The 20944-nt window shown below is 31.5% G+C and overlaps 1 protein-coding gene and 1 long non-coding RNA gene across 4 annotated transcripts; both read right to left on the bottom strand.

The window, feature by feature from the left end:
• Positions 1 to 1882: 1882 nt before the first annotated feature.
• Positions 1883 to 5972, bottom strand: LOC129871659 (transcription factor bHLH30-like). Of its 3 annotated transcripts, none has more exons than XM_055946616.1 (3): positions 5787 to 5972; positions 4539 to 4848; positions 1883 to 2608 (listed from the first exon to the last, which is right to left on the bottom strand). In XM_055946616.1, the coding sequence occupies exons 2-3, from the start codon at positions 4833 to 4835 to the stop codon at positions 2129 to 2131; spliced, it is 777 nt and encodes a 258-aa protein (XP_055802591.1). In that variant the 5' UTR covers positions 4836 to 4848; positions 5787 to 5972; the 3' UTR covers positions 1883 to 2128. The 3 variants fall into 3 exon arrangements, with proteins under 3 accessions (XP_055802591.1, XP_055802589.1, XP_055802590.1); XM_055946614.1 differs by lacking the exon at positions 5787 to 5972 and adding an exon at positions 5528 to 5705; XM_055946615.1 differs by lacking the exon at positions 5787 to 5972 and adding an exon at positions 5555 to 5704.
• Positions 5973 to 14356: 8384 nt separating this feature from the next.
• LOC129871375 (uncharacterized) lies at positions 14357 to 15705 on the bottom strand. Its single transcript, XR_008762248.1, has 2 exons — positions 15619 to 15705; positions 14357 to 14719 (listed from the first exon to the last, which is right to left on the bottom strand). It is a non-coding gene; the product is annotated as an uncharacterized LOC129871375 (long non-coding RNA).
• Between the last annotated feature and the right edge of the window lie 5239 nt (positions 15706 to 20944).

Below are 20944 nucleotides of genomic sequence, written 5' to 3'. Positions count from 1 at the left end.
ACAAATCATACTTGGCAACTGAAGCATGGAGGAGAAGAGCTGAAAAAGGCGAAACCTCTCTTTTCAAAAGAAAGCGACCCACCAAAAAATATTGCAATAGAGAACTCTTTAGTGGAAATGGTTTCCTAGCCTATTGAAACTCTTTCAGCCTATTCGTGGCAACACATTACTTTAGATCAGATTTGTGCCAGAATACCACAAAGAATTATCTTCAAGGTTTAAAAGATCAAGTTATTGTCATGGATAAAGGTTAGTGTTCATTTTTCATTCTTATGTATTCAAATCTCTATTTAGTGATTTACTTGTGATCTTGGGTGAATTTTATGAAGAATTCCATCAATTTCACCCATCGAAATCTATGAAGAAAGAGATAGAAGAAATTGATGGTGATGACAACTTTGTTGGTGGCTGGTAAAGTTGATGGTTGCGTTTAAAATACAAAATATAGTAGTAGTGGTTGGTTATGGGTAACAAAACAAAGAGAATTAAAGGTGGTGAAGAAGAAGAAATGGATATTGTTAATGGTGGTGGGTCGCAAAGAAGAAGAATAGAAAGTGATATGGTAGTGGTGAAGAGCAATTAAAGAATTGATGGTGAAGGTGGTTGGACATGATTTTTTCAATGAGATAAAAGATGGAGTGGGTAGGGTTTAGTGATCAAGAAGATATAATTAGTAGAGAATTTTAATGATTAATTCTATTAATTAGTGTAAAATATAGTTAACAAAAGAAAAATTAATTAATAAAGAAAATAAAATAAAAAAAATATAGAAAATTAAATTATAATTTCTGACATGACACTGACATAGAGCTAAGGTGGCGGGCGAGAGTAAAATACTATATACTATGAGAGTAATGTTATGTCTCAGGGTGGAAATAAATTCACTTTTAAGTAGTACAAATGTGTAATAGATTGAGTATGTATTTGACTATTCCGGACAAGTTTAGAATAAATTCTATTCATTTTCCCTAAGTTTTAAATAGATTCTTTCATCAAAACAAATGTAAGATACAAACTGCGGAAAATGATAATAAACATACCCAAAATCTGGTAATATGAGTACAAACTTGAAAATACATTCAAATTTTCAGTACGATGATGTGCTTTGAAATAAGGGAACATCCTATATCTTTTATTTGAAGTTTTACATGTTTTAATGTTAGATGTTGTTTTGTAAGGTTTAGAAGTCGGATGGTCAAAATAATGCAAAAGGTAGAAAACTGTTGAAAGAAAGGGTGATTGACCATCGCAAATGAAATGACGGACTGCATATCAAGTCGTGCAAATATTATGAGAAGATGTCAAAAAGGACCTTGTACAAGAACTGGTCACTATACGAGGGAAAATACGATCGTACATGTCACACTCACAACCCATACATGTTGATAGGAGGACATACGGCTGAACTTACGTACTACAAATCAAAGGAAGGTACGCAGATCAATCCACCAAGAGAGGTTCAGAAACCCTAAGGACATCAACGAACAGATTAAAGGTAATCCATAGACCACAGATTAATATAAGGACATAGATTGGGTCGCAGATTAAAAGGGCAGCCCATTGCATTAAAGCTTCCGCTATGCGTAGGGTTCAGGGAGAGGTCCGATCACAAATAAGTGTCGGTAAAATTTTTTTATATTTTTTTGGATTTCAATAAGTTCCAATATCTCTCTAGTTTACAATTTTTGTGAACGAAGAATACAGTTATTCTTTCAAATTTTTATATTCAAAGTAAGTTTATGAATAAATTAAATTATGTGGACTCGAAATTAAAATTTTGTTCATATTTTAAAGTTTTGTATGTACACAGTGACTAACAAACACTCCCTACTCTCTCACTCTTAATTTCTCAAAGTTTTTAAAGATGACAAAGGGGAAGAAATTCAAAATGGTTATATATTTTTTTGTTTTAGAGGTTTAAAACAATCTGATAAAAGGTCGATACACACCCAAAATAGCACACACTTCATGTAAGAAGTCTAATAAAGAAAAGGAAAATAGACTACTGCAATTAGCTATCATCAAATTACCTATAGCTAACATAATTTTTTGACAATCCATCGCTCTATAGAATTAGCGATGGATTTTATTATTTAGCTATATAATTTATCAGTCGATAATTTCCTTTTTAGTAGCGTATATTATTATTACTAGTTCTTTGTCTCTTAATACTCCCTGAATTACCAGAATCATTCCCACTAGATTTCTCCACCACTTCTTTAAGTGCTTCTTGAATTGATCTTAGACAATATTGCATTTGATCATCATCATCATTATCATTGATCCACATGTCGTCTTCTTGTTGATCCTTAGTTATGAACAAGACATTTCTCACACGTCCACCAAGCGTAGTTATTTCAGCCTTTAGTGTTTTTAACCTTAGAGATTTCAAAGTGTTGATGAGGTCAGGTAAAAGATCAGACCTATCTTCACAGCATAATGAAGCTTTGATCATTAAATTTCCTTCTTCATTATCATTACAATAATCAACTGTTAACTCGTTAATCTCAGTTGGGATTAGTGGATTTGTTTGGGCTATTTGTGACGTTTGTCTCTTGAGCTCCTTCACATGTTGTATCACCTCAGCTAGTAGTGATGCTTTATCTGTCTACAATATCAAAAAAGAAAAAAGACATTACGTAAAACTACCAAGATTACATTCAATATGCATGTTTTTACAAGAAAAAAAAGTTTAATATACTATGCACTAATACTTAATAATATTGATTGTTAACCGAGAATAAATTTTAGTAACTTGATATAACAAGTTAAATTTTATTAATTACCAAAAAAAAGTTGAATTTTATTAAAGGATCGTTTGGTAGGATATATTAGAAAAAACATAATATATGTATAAGCTTTGTTATTAGTAATATACACCCTATTGGTATTATCCTATGTAAAACTAATATATATATATATACATATATATCAAATTATAGAGTATTAGCAATACCAAGAAAATATTGCCCTTGAAGTGCATCAAAGCTAAAGAATGAGTGGTCTTTTTATATGATCTTCTCTCATTATTTAATTTTTGGGATTGAATTAAGCTATTTTTTTTTATAGTAAGTTCATTCCAATTATTTTATCGATATTGACCAATATTAAACCGTCTATGCTCTAAATATTCACTCCTAAATATCAGGTGAAACGTTGATCGAGTCCCACAAAAAGAAAATATATGCTCTAAATATGAACTTGAATATTCTCTCCTCGTATACTAATTTTTGGGATTAAATTAAAGCGTAAGATTCATTTAGAAAATCAATTCCAAATCTATCCACAAAAAGTGGATTTTGAGGCTAGGCATGGGAAGGATTGAAGAATTTTTTAAGGACGAGCATGACTGACAAGAATGTTTGTTTGTCTGCCCTTAAGCTGTTTTTTTTTTTCTTTTGTTGATTTTATATGCCTTTATTTTGACTAATATTTACCTAAAAAAAAAAAGACGGCATAGAGCGACATCAACGCTGTTTTTCCTAATTTCCTCGAAATTACCATTATAGTTAGTAGTCAGTACAAGGGTAATTCAAAATAAAATAAGAAATGATCAAAAGTGCAGCAATCTTTTATATAGTACCTAAACATTAAAAAAAAAAGTATTTATCTGTTAATTATTTTATTTATCTCAATTTATGTGACATTATTAATGGAAGTCAAATTATTTTCTAGAGTAAGAGAGTTAGCATATAAGTTTCACCTAAAAATAATACTACTCCAGTGTGAAGGAATTTAGAATATAAAGGTCAGCATACTTAATTTTAATTAGTTTTGTTTTCTAAAAAATTAAAATAAATTTATATATTTTAAAACTATACAAAAAATACTATGAATCAATATAATTAATAATTCATCTTTTTTTTAAAAAAAATTATAATCAAAGAAAAGATTGCTTAACTCTCCGAATAGTAAAAGATGAAATGGTAGCAGTATGGAGAATGATCAAAAGAGTAAAGTACTCATTTGCAGTATAAAAATTCGAGTATCCATGTCATCTTACCTATCGATCCTAGCTATCCAAAATAAAAATCTGTAAGGATCTAAATTAATCAGCGTTTGGACATGAAGAATTTTCATTATTTTTTGGAGTTTAATTCCGGAAAACATTTTGGCCATAAATTTCCAGAATTCTAGAATTTGAAAAATAATAAAAATGTGTTTTCACTCCAAATTACTTATAAGAAGTCAAAAACAATTCCAATTTGTATTTATGACCAAATACACGATGAGAAAAATAATTTTTAAATATCATTTTTCGCGTTGAAAACAAAAACTATTTTTTAAAAAACAATTCACTATGAAATATGGCCAAATGTTTGAAACGTTCAAAGTAGAAACAAAAAAGAACTTTATAGGGTATAGATTCTAGAACCCTAACAAGGAAATCAAAACAAAAGTAAGATCATTAACACACTTGGGATCGAATTAGCAACCTAAAATATTTTTTAATATTGCACTAGAAATAAGTATAGATATAGATAGGGAAGTAATAAAATTAAATTAAACATGAGAAATTAAGAAATAATTTGACTTACTTTAGTAGTGCTTGGGAGAAGGCTACGTAGTTTTGCAAGATGATTATTGATTCTTTCTCTACGTCTCTTTTCAGCTTCACTATGACTTTTTGAGGCAGCAAGTGCCTTTGCATCCATTATTTCTTGAGCACTCATCACTTTTTGCACCTCATTATGATGATCTTGACATGGAAATTGAGGTCTAATTTTGTTGAATAAATCTCCATAATATGATGGTCCATGAAAAATAAATGGATCTTCAAGTGTGTTGAAGCTATTCCATGGGAGAATTGATGATCTATTCCCACTTCCATACATAGCTTTGAGTATCCTGATGAAGGTTATATATTTATGAGCTTAACTTTTCTATATTGATAAAAAACAGTTTGATGTAAGCAAGTATTTTGTGTTCATACAGAGTATACATATTGAAAGATCGGACCTTAAGAAAGAATAATGTAGACCATCGTCTATTCTAACACAAACATGATAATTTCACAGTTCGATTCAACTCGTAATCTTATATATAGGTTACTAGGTGAAGACAATTTTATCGTTAAGGCTTTACTTCTTTTCTATACATACGTAAAATAATTGAACAAAAATTATGAATTAAATATAATAACTATAAGTAACCGTTTAAAAAAGTAAGATCAATAACAAGAGAAATGGAATAAATAACCTACTATACGAAAGATTGCAATATACTTAACTTCGATTTGATCATAGATTTTGAAGTTGAAATTTGAAAAATTGATTTTTTAAAGTTGTGATTTTTGGAACTTGAATTTGTGTTTGAACATGTATTTTAGTTGGAAAAAATTTAAAATATTGTGAAAATAAATGAAATTTCTCCCAAAACCTGGTCTGTACCACCATTTTTTGAAACTTGAAACTTTTTTGAAGATAGATTTTCAGAATTGTGGCAAAATAAATATCTGAAGATAAATTTTTCAAAATCTAATTCAAAATTTATGATCAAAACGTTGGTAGAAAATCTGTACACTTACAAGTATATATAAGTTAAATCTTTACACCTTTCTATGAGTGATGTGTATGATTGTTTCCAATCTAAAAACATGACTACAAAACAAGTTTGAGGTTGAAGAACTTTAGACTTGTTCGATAATCATCTCTCTTCTTTTTTTACACAAAAAGAGGAAAAGTAAGACTAATAAAGAGAGAAAGGGGATCAAAAACTTGGATTCTACTTCATTTTTGATAAAAGGAGATTGTAAGAGATCAAGGAAAAATGATGAAAAGACATACCTTTATTTTGATCGCCTTGTGTGCCCTTCCACTTGTTCTCTTCTTTCTTTTTTAACTCTCCCTTTCTAAGTTAGTTGTGAAATGTGAGGATTGAATAGAGTACTTGATCCTATTTATCCTAACAACTTTTTTTTTAAACTCAGTGTTCGAAGTCTGCATTGGAACCCCGACTAATTCGAATCGCAAATTACAGGATTCATTCGGGGCTCCCAACAAAATTTTCTTCATACCCATATCTCAAACTTAAAATCTCTGATTAAAAATGAATCAGTCTCACTACTACACCTCAATCATGTTCGGTACTTTCATTCCTGTTGGGCCCTATTCAGCATAGAATGTTCTCTTTCATACCTATACTCCATTCCACACCTCCATCTCCACTAACATATATAGTGGGGATGCAAGTATTGGTAATTTCTATACTTTAATTACCTATTTACGATATTCTTTATTCTCTGAGAACTATCTCTACAAGTTACAACAAAAGAAATATTTAATGGCATTGTATTCAAAGTTGCTAAAATATTTAATAATATTTATATGTAGTGCTGATTATAAATACTCATATTTATTATTATCGATAATTATAATATAAAAAGGGCAGTCCGGTGCACTAAAGCTCCCGCTATGCGCAGGGTCCGGGGAGGGGCCCGACCACAAGAGTCTATTGTACGCAACCTTACCTTGCATTTCTGTCAGAGGCTGTTGCCAAGACCGGACCGATAATTATAATATAGCGATAATTATATTATTGTCACTAAGTAATTTTCTCTAAATTCTTTATTTATTGTAATATAACCTTTTATGTAGCTATCTGATTACGAGCTCATTTGGATCAACTCTGATTGTAAATAGTCAATAAGTTTTGAATGTTGAAAAATATTTTTTAAATGCTGAAATTGATTTCATGAAAATATTACATGTTTGAATAAAAGTATCAAAATTGTTCGTAAGCAATTGACATATTTGGTTGAAAAGTTTGATAAATTATTCATTTATTTAAATGTACTAAAATGTTCTTTATTTTGTAGCTTTAAATATACCGCTTCAAAATTAAATTAAAATATTACCTAAAAAGAGAAGACATCATTCTTTTAAAACAAACGAAAAAAATAATAAGTCATTCCCTCTAAAACCTATATTTATTTTTTTCCTTTGGCTTTAGGCTGCTGTGGTTAAGTTAGCATTGGTCAAGCCCCCACGTTGTTCTATATTATTAGTACTCTCTTTTTCTCATGGATAGCTATATTTCCACGCCCAACCTTTCTACCTCCCCAAGACCAAATGAAATCATTATGTCTTGGAACACACTTCTTCATCACTACCTACTCTACACCCTAGTGGGGTGGGTGGGAGGTGCTCTTATAACTACGTTCACTTTGTCCCTATATTCCATAATTCATATTTTATTTTTCATAATTTATGTATTGATATTTTTTGGGTGCATGATGTAAACTGTAATAAAGTTAAATTGTTACAACTAAATATAAGAGGATATATGCCATTCATTATTAAACTGAGGGTCTCAATTGCACACATTCATGTGATCAATTTTTATCAATTAAAGTTATTGTGAAATGGTAAGTACTCATTTATCCTTAATCGGATATCTCAGATTTAAGCCTTAGGTATGAAGTCACATTTATTAAAGAACATTTTACCCCTAATGTGAGATGACGTTCTGATGTGAATTCAGATTTAATTGGACCATAATATGGCCGGGTATCAGACATTGAGTGTGAAACTAAAATAAATAATCATATAATTTTATAATCTTTTCAAAATTAAAACTATTTTGTAGACATTCTACAATGTTATGGAATTATAATTATCGTAGATTGTGACCGTCTTTTTTTGAGAGTGATATATAGTAATCAAAGTTTAGTTATTTGTACAAAGTAGTGGGACTCCTTATTGACAATCCAAACTGGGATGTTTACATTCCGAGAGACTTAATAGATTAGTAATAAAGAAAACACAGCTAATTTATGACTGCTAGTATCAGCAGTTTAGCACGTCTACTTAAATATATAAAGGCTATATCATTTAGAAAAAGGTGTGAGATGACAAATATCCTCACAAATAGTAATGACATCCCAAAAAGGATCTATTTTCCTATTTAGCATTTGAGTCATTGTTGATAAGTCTGAATTAGACTACCATAGTCTATAGACATAAAGGACATGGCCATTAGACTTCAAAGCTACCATCATAATACACATTTTTTTCGAGTGTTTGAAACCAAGTCCGCAATAACATAGAGTAACACATTTTCTAGAGAAAAGATATATAGTGAAGTTGGGCTTGTCAATATGTCGCTCCTCCTGCATAGGGCTTGCACTACTTATTTTATTGAGGAACTTTCAAAAATAACAAAGACTTAAAACATAATTAGGTTTTTTAGCTACAGTTTGTCTAATTACATTTTATGACTATAGTTCCAGTTGCTATGCCAATTTTCATATGTATATCTTGCTACATTATACAAATTGGGTTTTTTCGTTTGTATATCTCACTACATTATACAAATTGACATTTTCATTTGTATACCTCGCTGCATTACAAATTGGGCTTTCAGAGAGATTAGATATACAAAAACAAATTTGTTTTAAAGATTTGTATATGAGCCCCTAAATTCTCTTTATATACAAATACAAACCTTTTAGAGATTTGTATATGAGCCCAGAAATATACAAATACAAAAGAAAATACAAATTTTCTTTAGAGATTTGTATATGAGCTCCTAAATTTGCTTCTAGATTTGTATATGAGCCTCCAGATTCGTATAATAAATTTTTTTATTAAACTGTGACCGCAATTCATAATTATGTGGAACTATAGCTATATTAAAGAATACAATAGTAATGTTTCGTAATTTTTCTTGTAAAGACATTAAAGTCATATAATGCTTTTGATATAATTTCAACATCACTCTACAATAAGGAACTAAAAGATTTGACTGATAGTTACAACGAAATATATTTTTATTCGAAACTTCTTTAATATCGGAATACAGTTTATACCATTATGCTGGAAATCTGAGTTGAAGTTAGTAAACCATTGAGAGCTACTTTAACATCGACTAGCCAAATTTCTATCATTTAAATTTTGATAGGACTCATTTTACAAGATATAAGTCTTGTCATTATTTCTACTAACGGATTATACATCCCTATGAGAAAAACATGTAATAAAGATTCATTTGAAAAATACATACTATTTAGCATTTGATATCACATCGAATTGGATAGCCAATTCGATGTGATATCACATCGAAATAATGACAAGATATAAGTCTTGTCATTATTTCTACTAACGGATTATACATCCCTATGAGAAAAACATGTAATAAAGATTCATTTGAAAAATACATACTATTTAGCATTTGATATCACATCGAATTGGATAGCCAAATTAAAATTGCATGTAGCAATAATTAAAGTTTATTAAGATATAAAGGGGTGACTAGCAAGGGTAATAACAAGTACATATAGGACGAGGAGATCCAGTAACGCATTTTGCACTAGCCTTGGGTCCAAACTTCAACTTGCAAAATGTTAAACATTTTGGCTCAATTACTTCATCACACGGTATTTCAGGATGTATCTGATAGCAATCATATTTGATAGAAGTTGTTCCAACTGCATTCAATAAACAAGAAGAGTCAAGAATGTATACTTATAAATAACATATAACAAATATTGAATGTTAGATGTAAAACAAAGTTAAGGTTCTTGAGCACCAAAAATTTGAGCAACAATGAGAAGGACACAAATCAAAAGCTTTGCCATTACTCTTCTAAAGTAGTCTTAGATAGTATTTTGTGTTTTGATTTTTCACTTTGAATAATCAAGTTATCCAAGAGTATCCTTTTATAGCTTGTAAAATACATAGAGTGAGACATAATCAAATCCTTGTGATTAGATTCTGAAGATTTGAAATCTATTAGTAAGTTTTAAGAGTTAGTAAGAAGATTATTGTCTTAGTGGGTGTTTGGATTGACTTATTTTAAGTGACTTTTGGCATTTTAAGAGTGTTAGGATAATAACTCATGACTTTTAATTTTTAGCTTATAAGCCTTTTTTAAAAAGTCCATCCAAATACCCCCTTATTCTCAAGTTGTATATTCAGTTGTTTAGATTTTTTTTCCAAATTAATATGGGTTTGACCACCTACTGTAACGTACACATACTCACATATTGTCATCTATAAGTAGATTCTAAGAGTTAACAAGAAGTTTACTATTTCTTAACTTCTATATTGTCTATTTTTCAAATTAATATGGGTTTGACCACCTAGGTTAACATATACATATTCATACACTTATGAGCACACTCATATTGCAAAAAGGATTGTATGCAGGAGTTTCAAGTGGGTACATTGGTTACACTTAGGCAGGTTAAAATGATTTGAATTTAAATGAGTTCGATTACATCCCCCACAAATATTAATTTGAAACAAAATAGGCGAGTTAATTTAGACTAAATAATGGATCATAACTCATATTATCAAACTTAAAAGCTCTTTTGATTACTTGTTTCTTTATGAGATTATAATTTATTTAATCTCCAAATCGGAGATTCTTTTTTATTTATCAATAGTATTTCCAAAGAAACAAACAACAATACTAATCTTTGGTGTATTTGTACAACCAAATGCCGCATTTTATTCATATTTTAGCTAAGTTCTGAGAAACAATTCACATATATTTATGTGTTTTGAATATAATTGATGTGGATAAATTACTATATGTGATTAGACATGTTTCAGGTCAAAAGACAACAAGAATCAACCCAAAATTGTAAAAGAAACCAAAGAAAAGTGTCTTGGACAGAAAATGAAGCTAAGGCAGTGAAAAAGAGACGTCGATGGCACGAGGCGATCTCTTCGCGACGAGCCCTGCGCCAAGATGTTCTACAAACTTTGAAGGAAGTAAAGTTCGATGAATAACACGTCGCAGACCCCAAACCCCACATTGAGGTGCGCACCAAGAACTCAAGCCCCGTGTTGAGTCTCGCAGCACGTACCTAGGTTTCAACAGAGATATTTTTGAAACAAGACCTTATCAAACTAGGAGTAGTGGTTATTTTCTACAACTATAAATAGAACTTATGGACGAATTTTCTAGGGTTAATCAATTTTTGGCGAGCCACAATATGGATTGGAAGACTCATCATTAGGTTTCTTACCTTATCACGTTTCTATTCTTTAATATTGCATGAACAATGTAGAATCTTGCAAGTTTGAGTGGAAAATGAGTGGTTAAACACCATTATTACGGGGTTACGACAAGAGCATGATTGTTTAATAGATGATTTATTAAACAATGTTTATTTATCATGTTAGTTGTTTTTATATTCTTGATCATATTATTTTAATGCTTAGCTACCATTAGAATAAATCTATACTCTCATTGTGAAACTTTTAGGCGTTGATCTGGTGAGGGATACTCTGGATAAGGTAAGAAGTATCCAAGCTAAGCTCCTAGCACCCATAGTTGACAGAAGGCATATGCAGATCACAAGGTGAGGGACATAACATTTTAGGCAGGTGAACAAGTCCTTTTAAAGGTGTCACCCATAAAGGGTGTGATGGGATTCGGCAAGAAGGGTAAGTTTAGTCCTCAATATATTGGCCCATTTAGAATTCTTAATTGTGTAAGGCTAGTGCCTTATAGGTTGGATTTATCACCTAGCATATTTAGATTCCACCCAGTGTTCCATGTGTCCATGTTGAAGAAGTACCATGGGGATAGAGATTATATCATCAAGTGAGACTCAGTTCTATTAGACAAAGATCTTCAGTATAAAGAAGAATCGATTATAATTCTTGATTGTGATGCTCGAAAGATGAGGAACAAAGAGATAAGTCAGTAAAAGTTCAATGGAAGGATCTTTTGGTTGACGAAACTACTTGGGAAACTGAGAAGAATATGTGAGACAAATATCCTAGTTGTTTAACGATTCAGGTACTACTCTATCTTTGCCTTAGCCCAGTTTTCCCTATTTTGATCACTCAGGGACGAGTGATGGGTAAATTAGTATCTATTGTAATGACCTATTCCCTTCTTCATGGATAAGCTAATGGAGAAGGAATTTGGTCCATAAAACTTTTGAGTAGTAACTTGAAAATTTCCAGCCTAGGCCAAACTTAGATAAAATCTGAATCAGGTGAGATATGGAGTAATATGGTAATGGATGGGTGATTAAATTATAAATTCAATCATTTGAGTTGATTGAAAAGATGTTAAGGGGACTGTACGGCTTTACAAAATTGAATTCGGGTGAGTAGAACTTGCGTAATTGGTCTTAGTATGAAAGCTCAAGGTTTGAGAGTGTGTTGTGAAATGGAGGTTTGAAACGAAAATCTTGAGTTTTTGTCTCTGTGCAATCTACCATGGCGGGATTATTGCCTCTATGGAGGGACTTTCATGGCGGGGTAAGTGGCACCATAGTGGGATAGTCGCTGATTTAAATGAGAAAAAATCTCAAAACATTTTTTATTTATCTCCCACTTCATTTTTAAGAGACTAGAAGCAACCTAGGATGATTTTCCTTCAGTTGTCCACCAATTTTTATGCTAAAAATAATTTAATCATTCCTCTAACTTGTAATTTGATTTCTAGACCTTAGAATCAATGGAAATTCTCTTAGGGAAAGGTTTTGGCCTGAATTAAAGGTGAAAAAAGCCCTAGTTGAGGGGAGATGATTATGAAAGTTACCAAGGGTTAGGATTTTGATATAATCTGGGTATTATAGGCCATTGTTCGTTGATTCCTTGTATTTCTTGTTTGTTTTAGATCAAGAACAAGCCAAGAAACTTCGGAAAGGGAAAGCTCCAGTTCTTTAGAGTTTTCAAGGCTTGTTTTAAGGTAGGTGATGGTTTACTTTTCCGTATGTGTTGTATGTGTCTGTTAACTGCAATTGATAGTATTGCAAGCCCGTACGTGACTAGGAAAAGATGTAGTGAATTTAATAAAATAACTAACATGATCAACTGCATGCAATGAATCGGATACTTGATTGTGCAAGATGTGAACTATTCATTGTTAATTATGATTTGTGACTGTGATTGTGGTTGTTGGATCAGGTATCATGCTGGTACATATTGAATCTGGTGTCACGCCGACACATAATTGGATCGGATGTCAATCCGACACATATTAAATCGGGTACCACGCTGGTACAAACTAACAGTTTGGGTATATGTTCCATGAGAGGACCATTGTTGACTATTGTAATTGAGATTGATACTGTGGAACTGTTTATTACTCATGAAATGAAAATTGGTAATGTGTTTTCTGTATATGTGTGTCTTTACTATGTTGTGGTTACTAGTATACATTTCACTTATTGGACTAGCAGCTTGATTCTATCAGTACACCTTTATTTATGTGTACTGATACTGCACTTGCTCTTTTCTTGTTGGGTATAGGGTATCTTCAGGCGGCTGCTGACAGACCTCAGCTAGGTGACCACTGACTGTTCAAATTCAAGGGTGATCCAGTTTTTTCAAGCTGTTGTGGATTCCTCTAGGTTCTCAGTCTAATCTTTTTGGACTTAGACCTTTCAGCTTTCTTTTTATATCATTGCTTTGGGTTTGCATCCCCTCATTTTTAGACTTGTTACTTAGTAGTTTTGGTACAATGACTTTCAGGTTCTAGAAGGTTGACTTTCGCATGTTTAACTACATTATGATTGTCTGTTTAATTTTTTGAGTTTATGGAAACTCAACTTAAAACTTATAGCAGAAAAACTGTTTCCACATCTTTTAATGCCTTTTTCTGTATTAGAATGCTAGTTTGGGGTATAGTTTTAGTTCATCCACTAGAGGGTTAGTGTGGTGTCACTCATGGCCTAGTTTAGATCGTGACAGTTGAAAAGTTGAAATAAAGGAAAAGTGCAGAAAAAATTCTAGTGCAATACTATTACGAGACCATGTATGGATTGTACAAGCTTATACGGGCTGTATAAAGCCCTCGTAGAAGGGGCACTGAAGTTGAAATTTTTTTAAGTCCCTGATGCTTTGGACGAGACCATTTATGGATCGATCATATAGGGTCTTACGGTCTGTAGAAGAGCTCTGTAAAAAGGAGTTTTGAAACTTTGGGAAAATTTCAATTAAGGGAGTTATACAGAAGGGTATATGACCCATATAGGATTCCACAACCTGTAGACCTTCTCGTATAAATCACGCTACATTCTACGGACACTTATCCGGTCCGTGGTAAGTTGTATGGACCGTATAGTGGTCCGTGAAGTTGGTCCTGAAAGTTATTTTCTCAGGGATATTCTAGTCTTTATCCACTATTTTAATACTAATACCAGGTCGTTTAAACGTATTTAGGAGGGTTTAAATAATTTTCTAAGGGCTCTAACCATTCATTCCCTCATAATCTCTCCCAAATAATTTCTTTTCTCAAGTTATATTTACTCAAAAAAAAGAGCAAGATCAAATATAAAATAAATTTAGGAGTAATTAATAACATCAACTTGAGTTCCAAAATAAGAAAATATCTTCTCATTTGAAAATTAACCAATTAACACTGCAAATTGAAGATGAGAAGAAAATGAATAAAAGAAGCAAAAGTTTCTTAATGATAGAATTAGCATTAACCAAATCTAAAAATATAAAGTATTTTGAGATTGATACCACATGATCACATCAAGATGGATAGGTAAAGTGACATGTAGAAATAATTAATGCTTATTAAGATATAAATGAGATATAAAGGGGTGACTAGCAAGGGTAATCACAAGCACAAAAAGGGCCATCAAATCCAATCTGGTCAATGCATTGGCCACCAGCATTGGGTCCAAACTTTTGCTTGCAAAATGGTAAACATTTTGGCTGAACTTGTCCTTGATCACACAATATTTCTGGATGTATTTGATAGCAGGTTTCTGATTCAACAGAAGGTATCATTGTTCCAACTGCATTCAATAAAAAAGAAGAGTCGAGAAAAAGTATTAGAAATATTAGGTAAGTATTATACACAATAATATATAGAACATATAATAATATAAGCTTCTTGAGTACCAAAAACTAGAGCAGCCACAAGAAGGACCCAAGTCAAAAGCTTTGCCATTATTCTTCTAGAGATATACTATAAATGTAGTCTTAGATAGTATTTTGTGTTTCAGGGCTTTGAATTATCAAATTAACCAAGAGTATCCTTTTATAGCTTGTAAAATATACATAGAGTGAGACATAATCACATCCTTGTGATTAAATTTTGAAGATTTTTGAAATCTATTAGTAGAAACTAAGAGTTAATAAGAAATGATTATCTTATTCCCAAATTATATGTTGTCTTGTTTAGATTTTCTCAAATTAATATGGGTTAGACCACCTACAGTAACTTACACATACTCACACACATATTAATCCACTAATATCTGAGAACGTGAGTTGCACGTTTATTTTGAAATATTGAATACGAATTTTGTATTATAAATGATAAATTTTAAATAATACATATATATTATTGGACATTTTTATGCAATAAAATAAAAATCAAAACATACGGAAAAAAGTAACAACTCATAAGTTGAGTTTATAAAAAATCTTACAAATTTGATACCATTTTGGTGACATATATAGTACTTTAATTTAAAGATAAATATGTACTATAATAAAAGTATTTATCTCCTAAAATCAACTATCATAAATGAAAAACAAAAATTAAGTGGATACATATATTTAATCGCATCATGATCAAACTAAATGCGGTTAAAAGTCACATAACCTTGCTTCAACACAAACAAGTGAATATAAAAAAGTAAAAAAAAAAAAAAGGTGCGGAGGGAGCGAGGTAGGGGATGATAAGTACCTGATGGAGGAGAAGAAGACTCAAAAAATTGTAAACATTTTAACCAAATAAAATAGTAGAAAAAACTTATTTATAATGAGATTTTAAGACTTAAGAGTAGTAGAAAAGACTCAATTTATAATGAGATGTTATGAGTAGTAGATAAGACACAATTTATTATGACATGGGATGAATAGTAGAAAAGACTCAATTTATTATGAGATGTTTTTACTTTTTAAAATAAAAATATTATAGAATTTTTAATATTTCCTATTTAATTAAATTAAATTTTTTAGAATAACTTTTAATTTAGTGTAAAAATAAAATGATAATTCAATTTTGTACTTCAAAGCCTTTCCAGTATAATAATACGATAAAAGAAGAGTCAAAGAGTTAATAAGAAGATTATCTTATTCTCAACTTCCATGTTGTGTTATTTAAAATTTTCAAATTCTATATTGTCTTATTCAGTTTTTTCAAATTAATATGGGTTTGACCACTTAAAGCAGGTTAAAATGCTTTGAATTTGAATGAGTTTGATTACCTCCCGCACAAATATTAGTTTGGGACAAAATAGGCCAGTCAATTTAGACTAATTAATGAATCATAATTTATATTATTCAACTGAAAAGGTTTTTTGATTATTTGTTTCTTTATTAGATTATAATTTATTTAATTGCCAAATTGGAGATTCTTATTTATTTATCAAAAATATTTCCAAAAAAAAATATTACAATACATTCAAATTATCTAAAAATATTAGATCGGTTAAATTGGCTTATTGACACTCAATTATCTCATTTTTCTATCACGAACAAAATGTAATTAACTGTTGTCATGGCACGATACCTTGAAAGGAGAATCAAAACACAATTTTGAATTTAATTGATATATTTCCACAAGAAATGTTAAGCCTAGAACAAAAATATAATATAAATAAATAATATCCAACTATTACATCGCAAAAGAATCTCAAATACTAATAATGGGCATCTAAGAGTACAATGACGACGTTGTAACTATCTCATTTTGTGAAAATCTAACTCAGTCAAACCATAGAAAATCTAATAGAATTACATGAGTTTAATTATTGGGCATTCAAAGATCGAAAAGAAAAATAAATTAAATTTATATAGATAGATCTAAGACGATAACCTTAGCGAATAATGCACAACTCACTTCAACAACATAATTTACTCAAATGAATTCTCCAGCCACTAGCCTAGCCTTATCCTCAGCAACAATATATGTGTAGACATGCAGGTAAGATGATATACATAATTATAACCCAATAATAATATCATCGACTCACCCTTCTAAATACATCTGTACCAAGCGCTAAAAATATATCTATAATTAAATACGCATAATGTATTTGAATCAATTCTTTTATCTCAATAAAAATATATTCTCAAAAAATGATACAAATAAAGAATAATACATATATTTAGTCAAGTAAGCTCAGCGTTACAAGATCGTTATCACGATCAAAAATTCATAAAGGTTATGTTGGCACTTACACAATCCCAATGGTTGGTAGCCAAACCATCAACCGTAGAACTATCAATATAAGTAAATGAAATATAGAAGTGAAGTAGCAAAATACAATTTCAAGACTTAATATCAAGTGTACAAGAGTATCTAAGTATTCCGCTGCAAATCAACTAGACAACTAACCAAGAGATCTCCAAGATTATAGCCTCAGACTCTAGAATCAAGGTGGACCACATGCATTTGGGACATAATTTGTACAAAAAAGTGCAACAAGAATAGCATAAGTACTAAAAGTACTTATACTCAATAGACATTATAGGCCAATAATATTGAATCCGAAAATTATAATATATCATGAAGGCAAAATAGAGTCACTCACTCTTCAATACGTGAAGCACGATCCCAAAATGTTGATTATGCTCCTTCCTACTACAGGAGTAAATTACAATGTCATCATTGAAAAAAATCATAAAGGAATTTAAATATGGCCAAACTACCTCATTCATCAACTCCAAATCATCGAGTTATTAGCCATCCAAAGAACATGAACAAATACTCATAATGGTCATAACGAGTCTTGAAGGTTGTCTTAGGGATATTTGAGGTCGTAATCTTTAACTTATAGTAGCCTAATCTTAAGTCTATCATCAAAATTATAAAAGAACCCTAAAATTGATTAAATAACTCATCAATATAACATTGTGGTATTATATACTTGTTCTTGATGGTAATCATGTTCAACTGTCGATAATCAATACACCCACATAGTATTATCCTCTTCTTCACGAACAAAACAGGAGTACCTCAATGAGAAACACAAGGTTTAATGAATTACAAACTCAACATATCATGCAACTACTTTTTCAAATCCTTCAATTCTATCAGTGTCATCTTATATGGCAAAATAAAAATGTGTTTCATATCAAGATAAATTTTGATGTTAATATTATGATTTGGTGGAATACTATATTACCCCGAAAGTTTAAAATTCGAACTGAAAAGAAAATATTGCAGAAAAGTCCTGGTATAGGCTTCTACGAGCCAACCTACGGGTCATACAAAGGCCTACGACCCTTAGGAGGGCAATCATAGGTAGCCCTGACACTTGGAAAAAAATTGGAGTTTCAGAAGTCATTGAACGAGGCCTACCTATGGACTGTAAAGGTCCTACGGTCAGTAGAAGGCCCTCATAGAAGGGGTCCTAAGTTTTTTAAATCTCCAAGTCTCTAAACATTTTCCACGAGCCCACAAGACGGGCCGTAGAAAGAGATATGGGCCACAGAGGAGCTCGTAGGTAAGATACAGAGACACCGTATTTCAAGGTAAACAGGATGAAGGGTTCCTATGGACCATTTGAAGAACAACGAACTTTAAGAGGACCCATAGATAGAGAATCAAAAAATTGGACCTTGAAGTTGTACAGGATGAATGGGGTCTACGACCCATTGGGTTGGGTCATAGGGTGAACTTCAAAGGCTTGGATTTGGACCCTGATTCAACAAACCATTTGGACGACCCGTATAGGTACATATGATCCATAGGTAGGGCTCGTAGTGTTCCTTCAGAATATTTATTCAAGGGATGTTTTGGATACTTCTCATTCTTTTAACACCTAAACTACATCATTTTGGGCTATTTTTTCCATTCACCTAAAATTATCTACGACACTCAAGGATTTCTCTCCCAAGGTCATCTTCTCATTCAAGCTAGGGTTTCAAGATTCAGTCTCCTTTTCAAGTTCAAGGCTAGGATTCGTTGAGGTACGTGAAAACTTCATCCGTGGATCTCTTTTCATCTACGGAGTCCTAAAGTATCTTAAACTTCTCTTTATGATTTTTCCTAAACCCTAGGTTTTGATGATCTTGTATTGGGTTCAATTAATTATGATTTATTTCACTCCTATTGATCATATTGTGTGCATCATTTGATCTTAATTACATATTTTTGATAAACTTCTCACGAACCCATGTGTTATACCTATTTTATGTTGGTGAACTATGTTTGAGAATTATGCATGCATCATGAATTTATGAACTGTGATTTTCAGAATGCTTTTAGATAGAGTAGAAATGTGAATTTTATAAAAACAAAGTTGCTTCAAAAGGGAAGTATTCTTATCATGAAGGATTTCTATGATTTTCTATGAAGAAGTTTATCATATTTGTTTATGCTTAGACAAGTATATCCATGAACAAGCTATGAAATTATGATTTATTAAATGAGGTATTCTTATGATTTTCAAGTATTTATGATGAATTTGATTTTTCAAGATTATTACCATTTTCAATGACTATACTATGATTATGACTATTCTTGTTGAGAGTTTACCTAACACCGAATGGATATTGGGATAGAGGCTCTCCTGTTAGTAGAGGTCGGGTGTCTCTAGTAGCAATCCCCTTATTCAATAACAATGTGACCCTGTAGGGCTTAGTCTTAATTGACTCTAGCTAGTGAATCCACAATAGCTCATGCTTATGGTCCTTATCTTGGCAAGTAGGACAATATCTTTTCGGTGTGGGAGGTATGACATCAGACTCCTTGTTATAGCTCACATGATTTATGTCTGTTAACTGTATTTTTCACTATGTTATGTTTGATTATGATTTACTAATGAGTTTTGTGTTAACCATGCTCCATGTTTTTAACAATGTTTTAATGGGCTTTCTTCATGTTTTATCTTGGTCATTGCATTATTATGTTTATGTCATGCATTGCATATTTTTAATATGTCACAACCCCAACCCGCCGTGAGTGGCACCCACTCTAACTCTCCGGTGGGAGAACCATTCTAACAGCCCAATAATAAAAATCAAAATATGTACACAATCTTAGATATGCGGAAGCATGATATAAACTAGAAAAATAACTGAGTCCCTATAAACTCAACAAAAAAGATCAAATATCAAAAAGTGCGGAAACATCCTAGGAAATTAAAAGTCGTCCGTACCAAAACTCTAACAATGTATGAAAAGGAAAGGTCTCCCAAAAGAAAATATAATAATAAAATAGTGTCTAAAGTCTTAGTCTTGAAAAGGGGAACTAGAACATGGAAGAGTCTACGGTAGCTTGAAACAAACAGTTCACCCTTGAACTCGAACAAGCTTAATCTTCTAACCGAGGTCTCTTCACAGTGGGCTGAATATGCCCTGTACTCAACAAAAAGGAAGAGAAAGAGTAGTATCAATACACAAAAATAATGGTGTACTGATAGGATCACGCTTTATCCAGTAAGCGGATCATAGTCAAGTAAATTCAACACAATAGGCATATACAAATACATAATAAGTCAACAACACCTCAATATCATAGCTCAATGTCTTCCACATGCTATAATTTCATACAAGGGACCTACAAACAATCAATTTTGTGACGGAATGTGACACCCAATCCAAGAATGTGTTGGAATATGACACTCATTCCAAATATATGTCAGAACATAACAACCGATCAAAATTATGTGTCTGAACGTGAAACTCAATCCCAAGATATTACAATCACAAGAACATTCAATGTGTAATATTTATACCACCAAAAATAGGTTCATCACAATAACAGGCCAGCAAGTGATCATTTCGCATATAATCTAGCATGTTTTCCTATGCATATACAAACGTTCATATCATGAAGTAATTTAATAAGTATATGAAATACATACGGAAAATTAGACCATCACGTACCTCAAATTCAAGCTTTCACAACCTTACAATGCAAGAGCCTTTCCTTTCCAGATTCGTTCTTCTCGTTCTTTGTCTAGAAAATATTAAATACATATCAAGGAACAACACAATGGACTAACTATCAGAAAATATAACAAAATTTTACTCCCTAGGCTAAAACCGTGATCCTAACC

This window comes from Solanum dulcamara, chromosome 10, assembly GCF_947179165.1.
Source record: "Solanum dulcamara chromosome 10, daSolDulc1.2, whole genome shotgun sequence".
NCBI lineage: Eukaryota > Viridiplantae > Streptophyta > Magnoliopsida > Solanales > Solanaceae > Solanum > Solanum dulcamara.
This window is presented reverse-complemented; position numbering and strand designations above follow the sequence as displayed.